The sequence below is a fragment of the Mollisia scopiformis genome (genome assembly GCF_001500285.1).
Source record: "Mollisia scopiformis unplaced genomic scaffold LY89scaffold_39, whole genome shotgun sequence".
NCBI lineage: Eukaryota > Fungi > Ascomycota > Leotiomycetes > Helotiales > Mollisiaceae > Mollisia > Mollisia scopiformis.
The window spans coordinates 430638-442900 of NW_017263619.1; the positions used below are offsets into that span (position 1 = coordinate 430638).

General features: G+C 46.9%; 5 protein-coding genes across 5 annotated transcripts; 2 read left to right on the forward strand and 3 right to left on the reverse strand.

Annotated features, from left to right (window-relative positions):
• Nucleotides 1-43: 43 nt before the first annotated feature.
• LY89DRAFT_790147 (L-lactate dehydrogenase) lies at nt 44-1669 on the forward strand. Its single transcript, XM_018223337.1, has 3 exons — nt 44-962; nt 1011-1067; nt 1116-1669. The coding sequence occupies exons 1-3, from the start codon at nt 477-479 to the stop codon at nt 1494-1496; spliced, it is 924 nt and encodes a 307-aa protein (XP_018061419.1). The 5' UTR covers nt 44-476; the 3' UTR covers nt 1497-1669.
• A 150-nt stretch (nt 1670-1819) lies between these two features.
• Nucleotides 1820-3899, reverse strand: LY89DRAFT_702686 (MFS general substrate transporter; the record flags this gene model as incomplete). The annotated part of the gene is made up of 8 exons (XM_018217267.1): nt 1820-2197; nt 2231-2498; nt 2549-2740; nt 2771-2856; nt 2889-2947; nt 3101-3145; nt 3198-3332; nt 3455-3899. The coding sequence occupies 8 exons, from the start codon at nt 3897-3899 to the stop codon at nt 1820-1822; spliced, it is 1608 nt and encodes a 535-aa protein (XP_018061420.1).
• A 1373-nt stretch (nt 3900-5272) lies between these two features.
• Nucleotides 5273-7025, forward strand: LY89DRAFT_602346 (uncharacterized protein; the record flags this gene model as incomplete). Its single annotated transcript, XM_018210241.1, has 5 exons — nt 5273-5662; nt 5816-5961; nt 6011-6428; nt 6560-6638; nt 6790-7025. Coding segments are annotated over 5 exons (1269 nt in total), but the record flags the coding sequence as incomplete, so codon positions are not given.
• A 1121-nt stretch (nt 7026-8146) lies between these two features.
• Nucleotides 8147-9419, reverse strand: LY89DRAFT_767480 (uncharacterized protein; the record flags this gene model as incomplete). The annotated part of the gene is made up of 3 exons (XM_018221757.1): nt 8147-8381; nt 8469-8670; nt 8819-9419. The coding sequence occupies 3 exons, from the start codon at nt 9417-9419 to the stop codon at nt 8189-8191; spliced, it is 996 nt and encodes a 331-aa protein (XP_018061422.1). The 3' UTR covers nt 8147-8188.
• Nucleotides 9420-10095: 676 nt separating this feature from the next.
• On the reverse strand, nt 10096-12116 carry LY89DRAFT_712345 (uncharacterized protein; the record flags this gene model as incomplete). Its single annotated transcript, XM_018217971.1, has 8 exons — nt 10096-10503; nt 10653-10748; nt 10909-10995; nt 11028-11179; nt 11352-11428; nt 11484-11656; nt 11745-12029; nt 12092-12116. 8 exons carry the CDS (start codon nt 12114-12116, stop codon nt 10139-10141), a joined length of 1260 nt encoding a protein of 419 aa, XP_018061423.1. The 3' UTR covers nt 10096-10138.
• Between the last annotated feature and the right edge of the window lie 147 nt (nt 12117-12263).

A 12263-nucleotide genomic window follows, 5' to 3' on the forward strand; every position in this document is an offset into this window, starting at 1 on the left:
ACGTTGATGTGCACAGCAACCCAGCCTGTCGTTGCCTTCCCGTAACATGCCATGGGCTTCGAGCATGACATACTGGTCTTGGATTGCGATATTCTTCTTTCCGCAGGCCTCTTTGATTGATTATGGCTGCCCTCAGGATCTTGTCAAGAACTCTAAGCAGCCGACATTTGACATGGTCATGTAGCTATGCATACCTAGGTATGTAAGATCTTACCTTATGTTTGCTTCTGGTAAACCCGACTCGGCACGTGACTCGGCACGCAAGGCTCTGTTGTCATTCATTGAGATGAGAAACAGCTGTGATAGGATACGTGTTACACTAAACCTATCCTGGAAATCATACGATGGTCATTGTTGTCCACAGGCAAGCATAATAATACTCGTGTCACACACTGGCAAAGCATTGCACATTCCCACACCGCTCAATTTTCATTGAATTCCTTCAACTACCTTGAACCGCTTCACACAGGACGAAGATGTCAGCTTCAGGAGGCTCGATAGCCATCATAGGAGCAGGATCTGTTGGATCAGCCGTTGCATATTCTCTCCTTCTCCGCCAAGTTGTTGCTGACATTGTTTTGGTCGACATCAATCACGAACTATGTCAAGCACAAGTGAATGATCTCTCAGATGCAACATTCCTCTCAAACGTCAGGATCCGACAGGGGAGTGTTCAAGATGCCCAGAATGCTGATATTATCATCATCACTGCCGGAGCCAAACAAAAGCCAGGCGATACTCGACTTAATCTGATAGATCGAAACTACAAAGTTTTGAAGTCTATCCTTCAGTCTCTGCAACCGATTCGCAACGATTCCATCTTACTCATTGTTGCTAATCCTGTCGACGTTCTTACCCTGTTTGCACAGAGACTCTCGGGTTTGGCGAAGAATCAAGTTCTTGGATCTGGGACTCTGTTAGACTCGATCAGGCTTACTAGGATTCTCGCGAGTAAGCTCGAGGTACTGACTTCGCTATCCTGCCTTGAAATGTCACTGATTACTATACAGGTCGCTGATACATCTATCCACGCCTTCGTAATTGGCGAGCATGGTGATTCTCAATGTGTTTGTATTTCATGTTCATAACCCAGAATCATAGCTAAGATTGAGCAGGTCGCCTGGTCTACGGCAACCGTGCATGGAACACCACTACTGAAAGTCCTCCCATTGACCGACAATGAACGCGAGGAAATAGCCACTACGACCAGGAAGAAAGCCGAAGCTATCATCAAAGTGAAAGGTTTTACCTCGTACGGTGTTGCAGCCGTAACATCAAGAATCTGCGAAGCTATCATCTTTGATCATCGCCAAGTCTTACCGCTAAGTCACTGGCAACAAGACCTCGACTGCTGTCTCAGTCTCCCTGCTGTCCTTGGTAGAGATGGTATCATTTCGTCGTTTCCTCTTCACTTGGATGAAGAAGAACAGTCATTCCTGTCAGAATCGGCAAAGGGCTTAAGGAAGGTTATCGAAGAATACAAGGAGGACCTGTGATGGAGCTCAGACGCATTCGTTACTTCGTCTTCATCATTTTGCGACTCCCAAGTCGTCTTACCACTGCTCTGGCAATCAGTCAGAAGCTCAAGATGCCATCTCTCGTATCAGAACTGCCTTCGCACTTCATGGCATCTTGTTGTAGTTCTAAGTCAACAACCCCTACATCGTTGATCATAGCACGATGCCCAAAGTGCTGCATCCAAAGTGACTTGCCTTTCTTCTATCTTACAATTTTAATAGAAGTCTTTGTTGAAGATCTTTCGAGTGGAGATCTTATAGTTCTCAGTCACACGCGTGCCCGGTATTCGACAACTTCTTCATCAGACCTTCACAGCAGCCTTTTCTTTGTCCTCTGATTCCTCACTTTTCTCCTTTTTGACACTTTTCCATTCAACGAGTAACGCAGCTGGCAAAGTGAGCGCTGCTAATATCAGAGCCACCAGAAAAGTTTGGACAACTGCGTCGTTATACAAATTGAGAACCTCCTGGACTGCTTCCGAATTTCCACCAAGAGCAGCCCGAGCATTGGCAACTAGAGCGGTAGCCCCACTCCTACCAATGACCGACACGTCAAGATCCGGTAGAACGGCAACTAGGTTGGTCCATAGCTTCTGTTCAAACACATTCTGACAGATCGCCACCGCAATCGAGCCGCCAAGAGATCGCACAAGGGTTGCCAGACTAGTGCCTGCTGGGATCTATTCTTTAGGCAGAACAGTTTGGATGGCAACATTGCATTGCTCGAGGGTCATTCCAATCCCGGCTCCGAATAGAATCTGGTAGCCAATCCAGGGACCGGTACTGACGTCTGCTTTCAAAGTGTACAGAAGTCCTGCGCCTACACTCATGAGGACCGTACCTAGAATAAGAAACGGCGTATAGTAGCCGCAAATCGACACGAGGGCGCCGGATGAGACTGAGACAATAACAAGGCTGAGAATGAGAGGCAGGGTGTGAATACCAGATTGTTCCGCGTCATCTTGTCTGATAGCCTGAAACCTCGGTAGAGTTAGCCAAGTAACTCTAAAATCATGCCGAAGGGTACGAACCATATTGGGAGGTAGTAGACGACGGCTGAAAAGGAGGCGGCACCGAACATGGTGTACAAACAAGCTCCGACAACGCTTCTTTGACTCAGCACACTTTTTGGTATGGTTGCGTTCTCCCCCTGAAAATACTGGAAGACAGCCCAAGCTATGATGGAGACTCCGAAGCAAGTCAAGGTTGTGATTACCCTTGGACTACTCCACGGGTATTAGGTGCCACCCCACTGTAGAGCAAGTAAGAGACAAATTATGGACGAGACGAACAAAGCGGTTCCGATTGGGTCGAACTTTTTGAAAACATCCAGCCAGGACTTGTTTCAAGGGCTGGAGAGGCCTGTCTAACCGATTTCGGGAGAAACAAGGTCACAACCGCGAGCGCAATTCCGCCAACAGGAAGATTAACTAAAGTACAGGTAAGCATGTATATATCAAGAATCTTAATCCTAAGTTCTTTTTGCTACATAAAGAACCGAAATCAAACAAAACAATATACACACCCACCAAACAACGGTGCCTGCTCAAATCGCTATAGCAAAGAACATGAAGGTAGCTTACTATAAAAGCACCTTCTCCAAGAAACACGGGTGGTAAACGCCCCTCCTAGAGGCTCCTTAGCATTTATCGAACCACCTCAACATCGGCCTTTACAAACCGAGTAAGGGTCCCACAACAGAAGCAATTCCAAACATTGCTCCGATGAGGCCAGCAAAGAGGCTCCTCTTCCTCAATGGTATAATTTTGGCAATGACAATAAAGCAGCCGCTAAATATCCCACCGCTACCAATACCTATTGACCAATTTAGCTTGATAAATCTGGCAACAATGAGAGGGGCGCTTGAGGATTTAGAGGAGATATAAGGTCTCGGGGTATTCTCGACAGCATGAGGAAAGATAAGCTGGGATCCTCACCGGCAATAGCTCGACCAATAATCAGAGCAAGAGAATTCGGCGCGGTTCCACAAATAGTACTTCCAACCTCGAAAATAACAATTGCAGAGATGAATACCCATTTCATATTGAAAAGCGAGTAGGCTCGTCCATATGGTAGTTGGAAGGCGCATGTGGTGAGTAGAAAGGCCACATTGTACCATGAGACGCCATTAAGACTATTAAATTGGGACGTTATGGTTGGTATCGCTGTAGCAATGATCGTACCGTCCAAGGTAACTAAGAACGTACTCGTGCAAAGTGACACGAATATGAGGATAAGCGTCATCCCCGTCGGGTAACTGGTGCCAACTGAAGAATTGTTGGAGTTCTGCACGCGAGGGGAGAGCTCTGAGCTGCCGTTTATCGACTTCGGGAGGTTTGAAGCCTTGTCTGGGTCTTTTTGCCTTTGGAGAATTGGGGACATGGGAGCGGATTCCTTGTTTGAAGTTGTCTGAGGTTGGAAAATTTCTTGAAGTAAGCTGTTTTAAATAATATCTCAAGAGGATGAATCTGTAATTCTTATACATACTGTGAACATCGGTAAAAGTCGTTGTCTTAAGTAGGTACTGACTGTCGGCCAAATATTGCCGTTCATCTCATACGGTCGAATTTCGCCGGCCGCAGACTCGCAGGTCGCGAACACGAATCCAAACGCGAGTCCGTGTAAGCAAAGACTAGGACCATAGGGTGAGCACATATTTCTAGACCGTTAGGTCGTCAGGGCAGTGTTGGAGAAGGTATCATGGTTGAGGCAGAATCCAGAGTAGAATAGACACGTGACAATGGAGAGCTTATCGCTCAACTTGAGCTTTTGGTCCGCGATATCAGGAGAACGATAAATATGGATCCAATTTAATACATGTGGGTATCAAGTACTTATTTTGCAGAATACGCCGTTGTCCTTATTTCGTAATTCAAGAGATACATATTCGGATGGCCAGGCTTGAGCCCCCCCTTCTCCTCTCGCTTAAGGTGTCTGCCAGGGGTCGGACCGCCGCAGGATCAGGATCATGAGAGTTCAACATTGAAGAAAAATTGCGTCAAAAGTCTAGACTCCAACCTCGAGTGTAAATAATTGGGGTCGAATGTCTATAATGCATATACTTGATTAACTTCCGTATGTTCTTCGAAGCTTGGAACCGGCCCTTGATTTAGCACCGCATCGCGCCGGCAGTGGACGTGGTTGTCGAACATAACCCACAAAGGGGCTCAACATCATACATCAGCAAGCGAACATGCAAATGTATTTTCTTATTTTCCTTCGACACCTCCAAAAGTTCTGAAACCTGCAACACATGTCTGTGAAAATGTAAATAATCGTTATTAGCAGCACAGACCAGCCCAGCCTTCTGTGGCGTCACAGCCAAGTACTTGGCGTCTTGGTACTCAAGCTTGACAGCACATACAAAACCTCTGCTGAAAATCGTGAGCCCCTTACTCACCTGAATTCGTGGAGCGATTCTTTGGTATCTGAGGTTTCGGTGGAAGAGAAGCTACTGCAATCGTTTGCGACTAAGAACAAATCCAATCACAACGGAAATCCAGATTGCCAGACACTATGGGCGGCCTTTTTCGACGTAGTTCTAGGAATGCATTGAGCACATCGCCACACAGTACGTCAAAATCGAACCTTGACGAGGTCAAGGTGGGAGACGATGTCTCAGGCTCTTTGGGGGAGGGCTCAGCTCGATCCTTTCTCCTTGATACCTTTGTAAAGACCTTACTGACCTGGCGACAGAAGATGCCATAGAGCCTAGCGTCCCTGAAGGCGCGTTCGCACCGACAGAGAAATCTCAGGTACTTCCTGTTCACCGCGTCAATCACAACGGACACAAAGTCACCAAATATGTTGCACCAGAAGGGGAGAGTGGAAGGAAAGGCATACATCCCCTGCATTTCTTCAAGATCTGCTGGTCCTCAACGAGCAATGCGTCTCGGGCAGTCAACGTTCTGTGGCCTGTGGTGCCAGCCGCTTTAGCTGTTCGTTATGCTCGGAGTGACCTACATCTTGCGATCTTCATTCTCAATTACATTGCCATGGTTCCCTGTGCCAATCTCATTGGATTTTCGGGCCAGGAATTAGCAAGAAAATTGCCCCGAGTATTCGGTATCTTGTTAGAGACTACGCTTGGATCTATTGTTGAGATAATTCTTTTCATGGTTCTTCTCAAACACGAGCAATACCCGGTAAGCCTCAATTGCTGTACTTTGCACGCCGACTCTGGAAGTGAGATCTGGCTCGAGAGCTGAGATGAAAGGCCAAAGGGCAATATTCAAGTTCCAATTCCTAGCCCCCGGAGTCCCGTCATAGCTTCCTGACTATGCTAATGCGTTGAGTAGGTCATACAGGCTGCAATCCTAGGGTCCATACTGGCTACTTTGCTTTTGTGTCTTGGATTGTGTTTCTTCGTTGGTGGTATGAGACGGGATGAGCAGACATTCCACGAGACAGTCAGCGAGGTTGGCACTGGATTGCTCTTGACAGCGTGATTTTCAGAATTCCTCCAATACGTGGCTGCTGGCTAATTTTGATAGTGGATTCGGCCTTGCAATTCCAACTGCCTTCCATTCTGCTCTCACCAATAGTGGCATTACCTCTACCATCTTGGATGATAAAGTTGTCTCGATTTCTCGCATCGCTTCGATTCTTCTTATTATTGCCTACGCGATTTACATCTGGTTCCAAGTGCGGACACACCACGGCATATACGACGATATTCTCGAAGCTGACGAGCTGAGAGACGCTGACCGTCACGAGGATTTGCACAAAGATAAGCTCACGTTCACTGAGTGTATCGTTGCACTCACCATTTCTATCGCATTGGTTACTATTATTGCTATCGGATTAGTAGAACAAATTTCGTTTATCGTTGAATCTCGTGGCATTTCGGACGCGTTCGTCGGATTGATCCTCGTTCCAGTTGTTGAGAAAGCTGCTGAGCACCTTACTGCTGTAAGTAAGATTTTGTGACTAGAAAGTGCACACTAGACTGCTTGCGCAAGGGAGGAGAGCCTCAATGTGTATATATATATTTCTACGTCTGGAATATTCACAGATATATCACTGACTCTATGATGTTCTAGGTTGACGAAGCATGGGACAATCAAATGAACTTTGCTTTGTCGCATGTGCTTGGGGCCACAATCCAGACGGCACTCTTTAGTACGTCAAATTCTACCCTTTTGGTCCTCAGCCTACGAGCCAAGCTATCCTGAGGTTTTTGAATAGCTTCAAAGGAGATGTGATTCAACTCCTCGGAAAAGCTTCTCGGCTCTTAGATCTCTCTCGGAACTGTACACTGATCCGTCTATAGATGCACCTCTTGTTGTGATTGTTGGCTGGGGCCTGGGCAAACCAATGGACCTACATTTCGAGATATTCGACATTGTCGTACTGATCCTTGCGATTCTTGTTGTTGGCAATTTCCTAAGGGATCAGAAGTCGAACTACTTGGAGGGCGCTCTTTGTGTCATTGTGTATATGATCATAGCTGTGGCCGCGTACCACTACCCAACACTGACTCCAGAAACAACGACACCAACCGAATAGGAACAGTGCAAAGGCAATGAAGTTCGTTGGTCTGTCAAGTAGAGCAATGATCTTGCATCGCATCTGAATGAGATGGGATGGAGCACGGTTTCTTTTGCATGGTCCTTAGAGTATTTGGACTCTAGTGCATGATGGATTGGGTACATGCATTCGTCAAGCGAGCAGTGATTCTCATTACGTAGCTTCGAATTTAACGCACGACATACGAGAAATTTCAGATTGACAACCGTACGGAGTATGACGAGACGAGACCAAATCTTTACTCGGGAAATGACCAACAAAGCAGGCAGTCGTCAGAGTGTGCCTGCAGGCACCCCTTTTCTACTCATGTAGTCGGAAAATCCCTTCTACTTAGGCTTGTGCAGTGACGCTGGAAGATAACATTTCATGCCAAGATCATGGGTCGGTGCTTGTTGCGGAAAAAGTGAAAGGGATGGCGTGAGGAGGTTTCCAAGGCCCGTGAACTAAGTAAATATGGTCATACAGGATCTCTGTACACCGGAGAAACGATGTGCTAGCTTCCACAACTTGGCGGGGCAAAGACCTCCGTGATGCAAGGTACATTTATTAAGCGAGCTGCACTCAGTAAAAAAGGGGGGCAAGTGTGTCGCAGTCTAATTAAAGTCAAGCTTAGCATGAGGTTGCACATGATATTTGATACCGTCGCGTCAACGTAAAGAGTGACCTGGGAATAGAAGCCTACCCGAAACGATATTTTGCAAACAAGCATTCTCGTGGCCAAGGATCCCAGTCTCAGACTACTAGAATCCCCAAAGGAGTGCATTTGCTCATTGTTATCATCTTGTAGGACTGCCTGGGCAGGCTCGGATTCCTCCCTCACATCTAAATCCATTTCGAAACGTCGAAGTAGCCTTGACGTATCTGACGCTGGACGTTCTCGACGATCATAGGCCAATGGCAATATATCGCCGAGAATCTCTGTCAGTGTGCATAGTGCAATGAAGCACTGCGCTGATGCAATTCGCCGAGCATTCTCCTTCCCGGGCGTGACAAGAATTGCAACACTTGGTACGGGGACGTCGTACTGCGTTTTATTACTTAGTGTTGGAACCCCATGAGCAAAGCTGGACCTTCATCCGAATTTATATCAGCAAGTGTTGATTAAAGCGGGGTACTTGTTGAAACAAAAGACTCACCAACGATCATGGATCAGAACACCCTACCCTCATGGATCTCTCAGAATCAGAGATTTTCCATGTTTTTGGATCGCGATTAAGGCCCAGAATGTGTGACAAGCTAATGGTTTTGCTACTGGTAATAGTATTGCCGGTGATTGACGTTGTAGGCCTTCCGTTCAGATCTAGTAATGCAGCAATATCTCTGGAGTCAGTGTGACTTGATGGAGAAAAGATACAGGACCTATCTTCCGGTGATGGATTCACCATTCCAAAGCTCTTTAAACTAGGGAGACGTTTGACATACAGTACTGTTGATGAGCCAGGAGCCGTGAATTCTTCTTGGAGAGCAACAACTGCAAGATTCCAAGCATACTGAATGTTTGAACAAGAATACTGGCGCAGTTTCTCGGATCGATGACAATATATAAGGGACGAAGCAAGCAAATCACACACCATCGCAGCAGACAAGCTTTTGTTGCCTGGTCGGTAGAGGTGGAGGAAGTTATCTTCATCCATAGTAGGAAAAGATGGGTGAAGGTACTCAAAATAGCTGGGAGGATCAGTCCTTGACGTTGCACTTTTGCAATGTTAACTCACAGCCCTATAACATCGTCAGTGAAAGGACCCAGAATTCTCGTTGTTTCTCCCCCGAACAATTGTTTAACGAGAGACCTTCTCGTCTACGATAAACTGTGAGGCATAAAGCTGGATCCTTGGGGTTGTCCGAGACGGTGGCGTAGACTCGATTGCTACCACCACCGTGAAGTCTACCTTGCAACGACATGTAATTCTGGATCATTTGTACGTTCTCGGCCATGACTGTGCTTACAAACGTGGCAGACTTACTTCTCGACGTCTCGTCGCTCTCATTTCGGGAAATATGGACTGCTGAGGTCTTACACTGTTGAGGTTGCAACGGCGATGTCCAATCTTCATTCCCTGACTCGCGTGGAGAATCATCGCCATAGCTGATGCGGTGGCGTTTGGCTGCTTGATTGACATGATTCTGATTCCAGGTCCCATAGCCTCGTCGCATCGTTTCACTAGAAGGTATCTGTTCCTTCTGAGGTCGAACGCAAGCTGCACCCAATCCCTTACATGGACCGCAGGGCTGTCCTGCGATTCTCACAGAGCAACGTGGTTTGCGTTTCCTACATCGTTCGCATACAGGGAACTTGTGTGATCTATATGGCCTTGCAGCTGTAGATGGTTGGCGAACGCTGCGAGTATCTTCTGCCGGCGTGTGTGAACCCATTTTCGGTCGGTCAGTCAATAGGAACCAGGCCCAGATATGTGGACAATTGGAATTTGGCAGAGAGAAAACTCACCCGGCAGAAGAAAAGAACGCAAGCCGTCAGAGGCTCCATTGAGCTCGTACGGGAAACCGCGAACGATCAGCTGATCAAACCGATGTGCACTTTCCGATACCAGGAGTGGGACGATATAGATGGCTAAGTCGTTGTACACGGTTCCTTCCAGTAACGGGAAACTTGATCAGGAAATTCGGAAAATGTCGAGCTTTCCCGTGCGTTGGCCGACAGGGAAGACGACTTGCCTGAGCTAGCTGAAGGCATACCCAGCATGGACGACTAACTACTAGCTGTTCATAGAAGGGCGTCCAATAACAAGAGAACGAGGCCCCAATTACTACCACTTGAAAAACAGAAAATATTGACGGGGCTAAGGTATCTGAGGTGAGGTAGATTGGCGAGGTACAGTAAGAGCGCACGGCATGAAACATCACTGTACTGCGCTAGATGAAGTAGGGAAAGGGGAACGAATGACCAGCTGTGCAAATTTCACGACCGAGCAAAAATCAGTGATGGGTAACTTGACTTGATATATTGCTAGGATGAAAAGATAACAATTTAAATTGACCCCTTGTCGATTTCTACTATCGTTATTGTCATATCAATGTCCATCATTAGCGACTCGGGTTCGCTTATTAAAGGGGCATTGTGCCTGGTGTTGTCCTCAAAGCTTCCTCGAATATGCCCAAGCCCGTGTCCAGCTCTTCGTCACTGATCGTGATGGGCGCGCGATCCTGATAACTCCCCCAAAGGACTTCATTGTCGCCAGATTGGCTGATAGACCGAGCACAGCCATCCTTTTGGCTAGAGCATCTCCAACCTCCAAGGACGGTATTTTGGTTGCTCGATCTCCCACAATTTCCACACCGCACATCGGGCCTCGTCCTCTTACATCTCCAATGCAGCCATACAGACCCTGCAGTCTCTCCAAAACAGCTTTCAGTCTCAAGCCTGCCAATCGAGAGCGCTCAACCAAGCCGTTGCGAATCACAATATCCAGGACCTTCAGTCCCACAGCGGCAGGAAGCGCTAACCGCTTAATCAGCCCAGATGTTTGAAAGTGAAAAGCGGAAGAGTATTCCGATTCCTATGAGCTGAAAGTTGTCTTGATATAACAGACTGATAAGGCCCGCTATGACAGATAGCAGACAGCACTCGAGAAGAGTGAATAGACTTACGATCGTTAACATGTGTGGTGTAAAATAGAAAGCCCCTCTCGAAACAAGTCTCTTCGATTCTCTTGGATGTCACAACGGCCGCGAGTGGCAGGCCATCTACAGACAAATCAGTATACACCTTTTCACCTAGAGATGCCAGAGCCCAAGAACTTATTCAAAAAAATGAAACCCATTTCTTTGATGAGCAGCTCCCCAGGATCATCCCGAAGAGTTTTGTCTTAAGATGAGTGTAAAACAAGGGCAGGGTTCGACGTACTCCCGAGCGTCTTACTGAGCGTCAGGATATCTGGCGTCACATTCTCATGTTCGATGGCGAACATTGAGCCACACCTTCCAATCCGGTCTGAGCTTCATCTACTATCAAAAGCATTCCACGTTCCTCGCAGTGAGTTTTCATGGCCCGAAGATAGCCCGGAGGGAGGACATGCATGCCTCCAGAACTCAGAATTGGCTCAATGATGACTGCTGCGAGTGAACCATTCGATGCTTGATCAATCAGATCCCAACCATAGTTAAGTTCGGTCTCCCTACTATCAATTAGTCTAATTTCGCACGAAATCAAAGATGATTTTGGCATTGTCTCAGCAGCTATCTGCTAAACAATTCTCGAGCATGGAATGAAGATTGTGTGTTGAAAACATCAAACACTAGGACTGGGATATGCGCGAAAGTCATCACGAAAGGGTCAAGATAGCCCACCAGTCATAGGAACCATCTGCATGGCGGAATATTGATCGATAAGCATTTGGTGATGGAAGAACGAGACTTCCTGGGACCTCCATAAGTTAGCAATGTTTAGAGCTTCTTGGGCCATTTCATGCGAAGACCTACAAAATGCCCGTAGCCTCTTCGCCCGGAATGGAAGGTCGCTGCCGTTGCTCCACTCGTCATCCCGTGCCAGGAAGCACCAAGTGCCACGATCTCGTACTTTCCCGTGTACAGCTTTGCGAGCTTGATAGCTGCTTCATTACTCTCTGCACCTGTGCTAAGGAACATGGCGCGATCTGTTGTGCCAGTTCAGTATCATCAAATCAAGACAGAGGGTGTATGTTCGCGTCTTTTCGAATCCATCTGCAGGAATAAAAAACATACCAAGACTTTGTGGTAGCAGACTGGTCAATTTCTGTGCCAATTGCATTACTGGAGGGCTGAGCATTCCACTGAAAAGATGGCCCAGGCCAGATGCATGTTCAGCAATCGTCTGAACAATTTCTGGGTGACCATGGCCGATCAGACAGCTCATTTGGCCAGACGTGAAGTCCAAGATCTTTCGTCCATCCGCCGTGTAGATATAGATCCCTCTGGCTCCAACTATCATATCAGGAGAGAATTTGCCCCCGAATCGGATGAGGGTACTAGTGCTTGTTTGAAGTAATGCTGATGCATGATCCCTTGATACAAGATTTCAACTTTCTTGGGAAACGGAGGCAATAGCGTACTCGAATCCTGAAGGGGGGAGGCCATTTGTGAGGAGAAATACTGCGCAATGTTTTCAATCTAGTAATAAATAGTGTGGAGAAACGAAATGTTTGAATGTTGATATCGTCGCATATATAAATCGATAACTTGAAGTGACGGTTCCGGGTCCAATCTGCTAATTATAAAATAATG

What these genes read in the sequence shown, in the direction of transcription:
- LY89DRAFT_790147 (XM_018223337.1), top strand. Translation starts at nt 477, where the DNA reads ATGTCAGCTTCAGGAGGCTCGATAGCCATCATAGGAGCAGGATCTGTT. An exon ending in TTCTCGCGAGTAAGCTCGAG is followed by an intron (nt 963 to 1,010) that starts GTACTGACTTCG and finishes ATTACTATACAG; the next exon opens with GTCGCTGATACATCTATCCA. An exon ending in AGCATGGTGATTCTCAATGT is followed by an intron (nt 1,068 to 1,115) that starts GTTTGTATTTCA and finishes AAGATTGAGCAG; the next exon opens with GTCGCCTGGTCTACGGCAAC.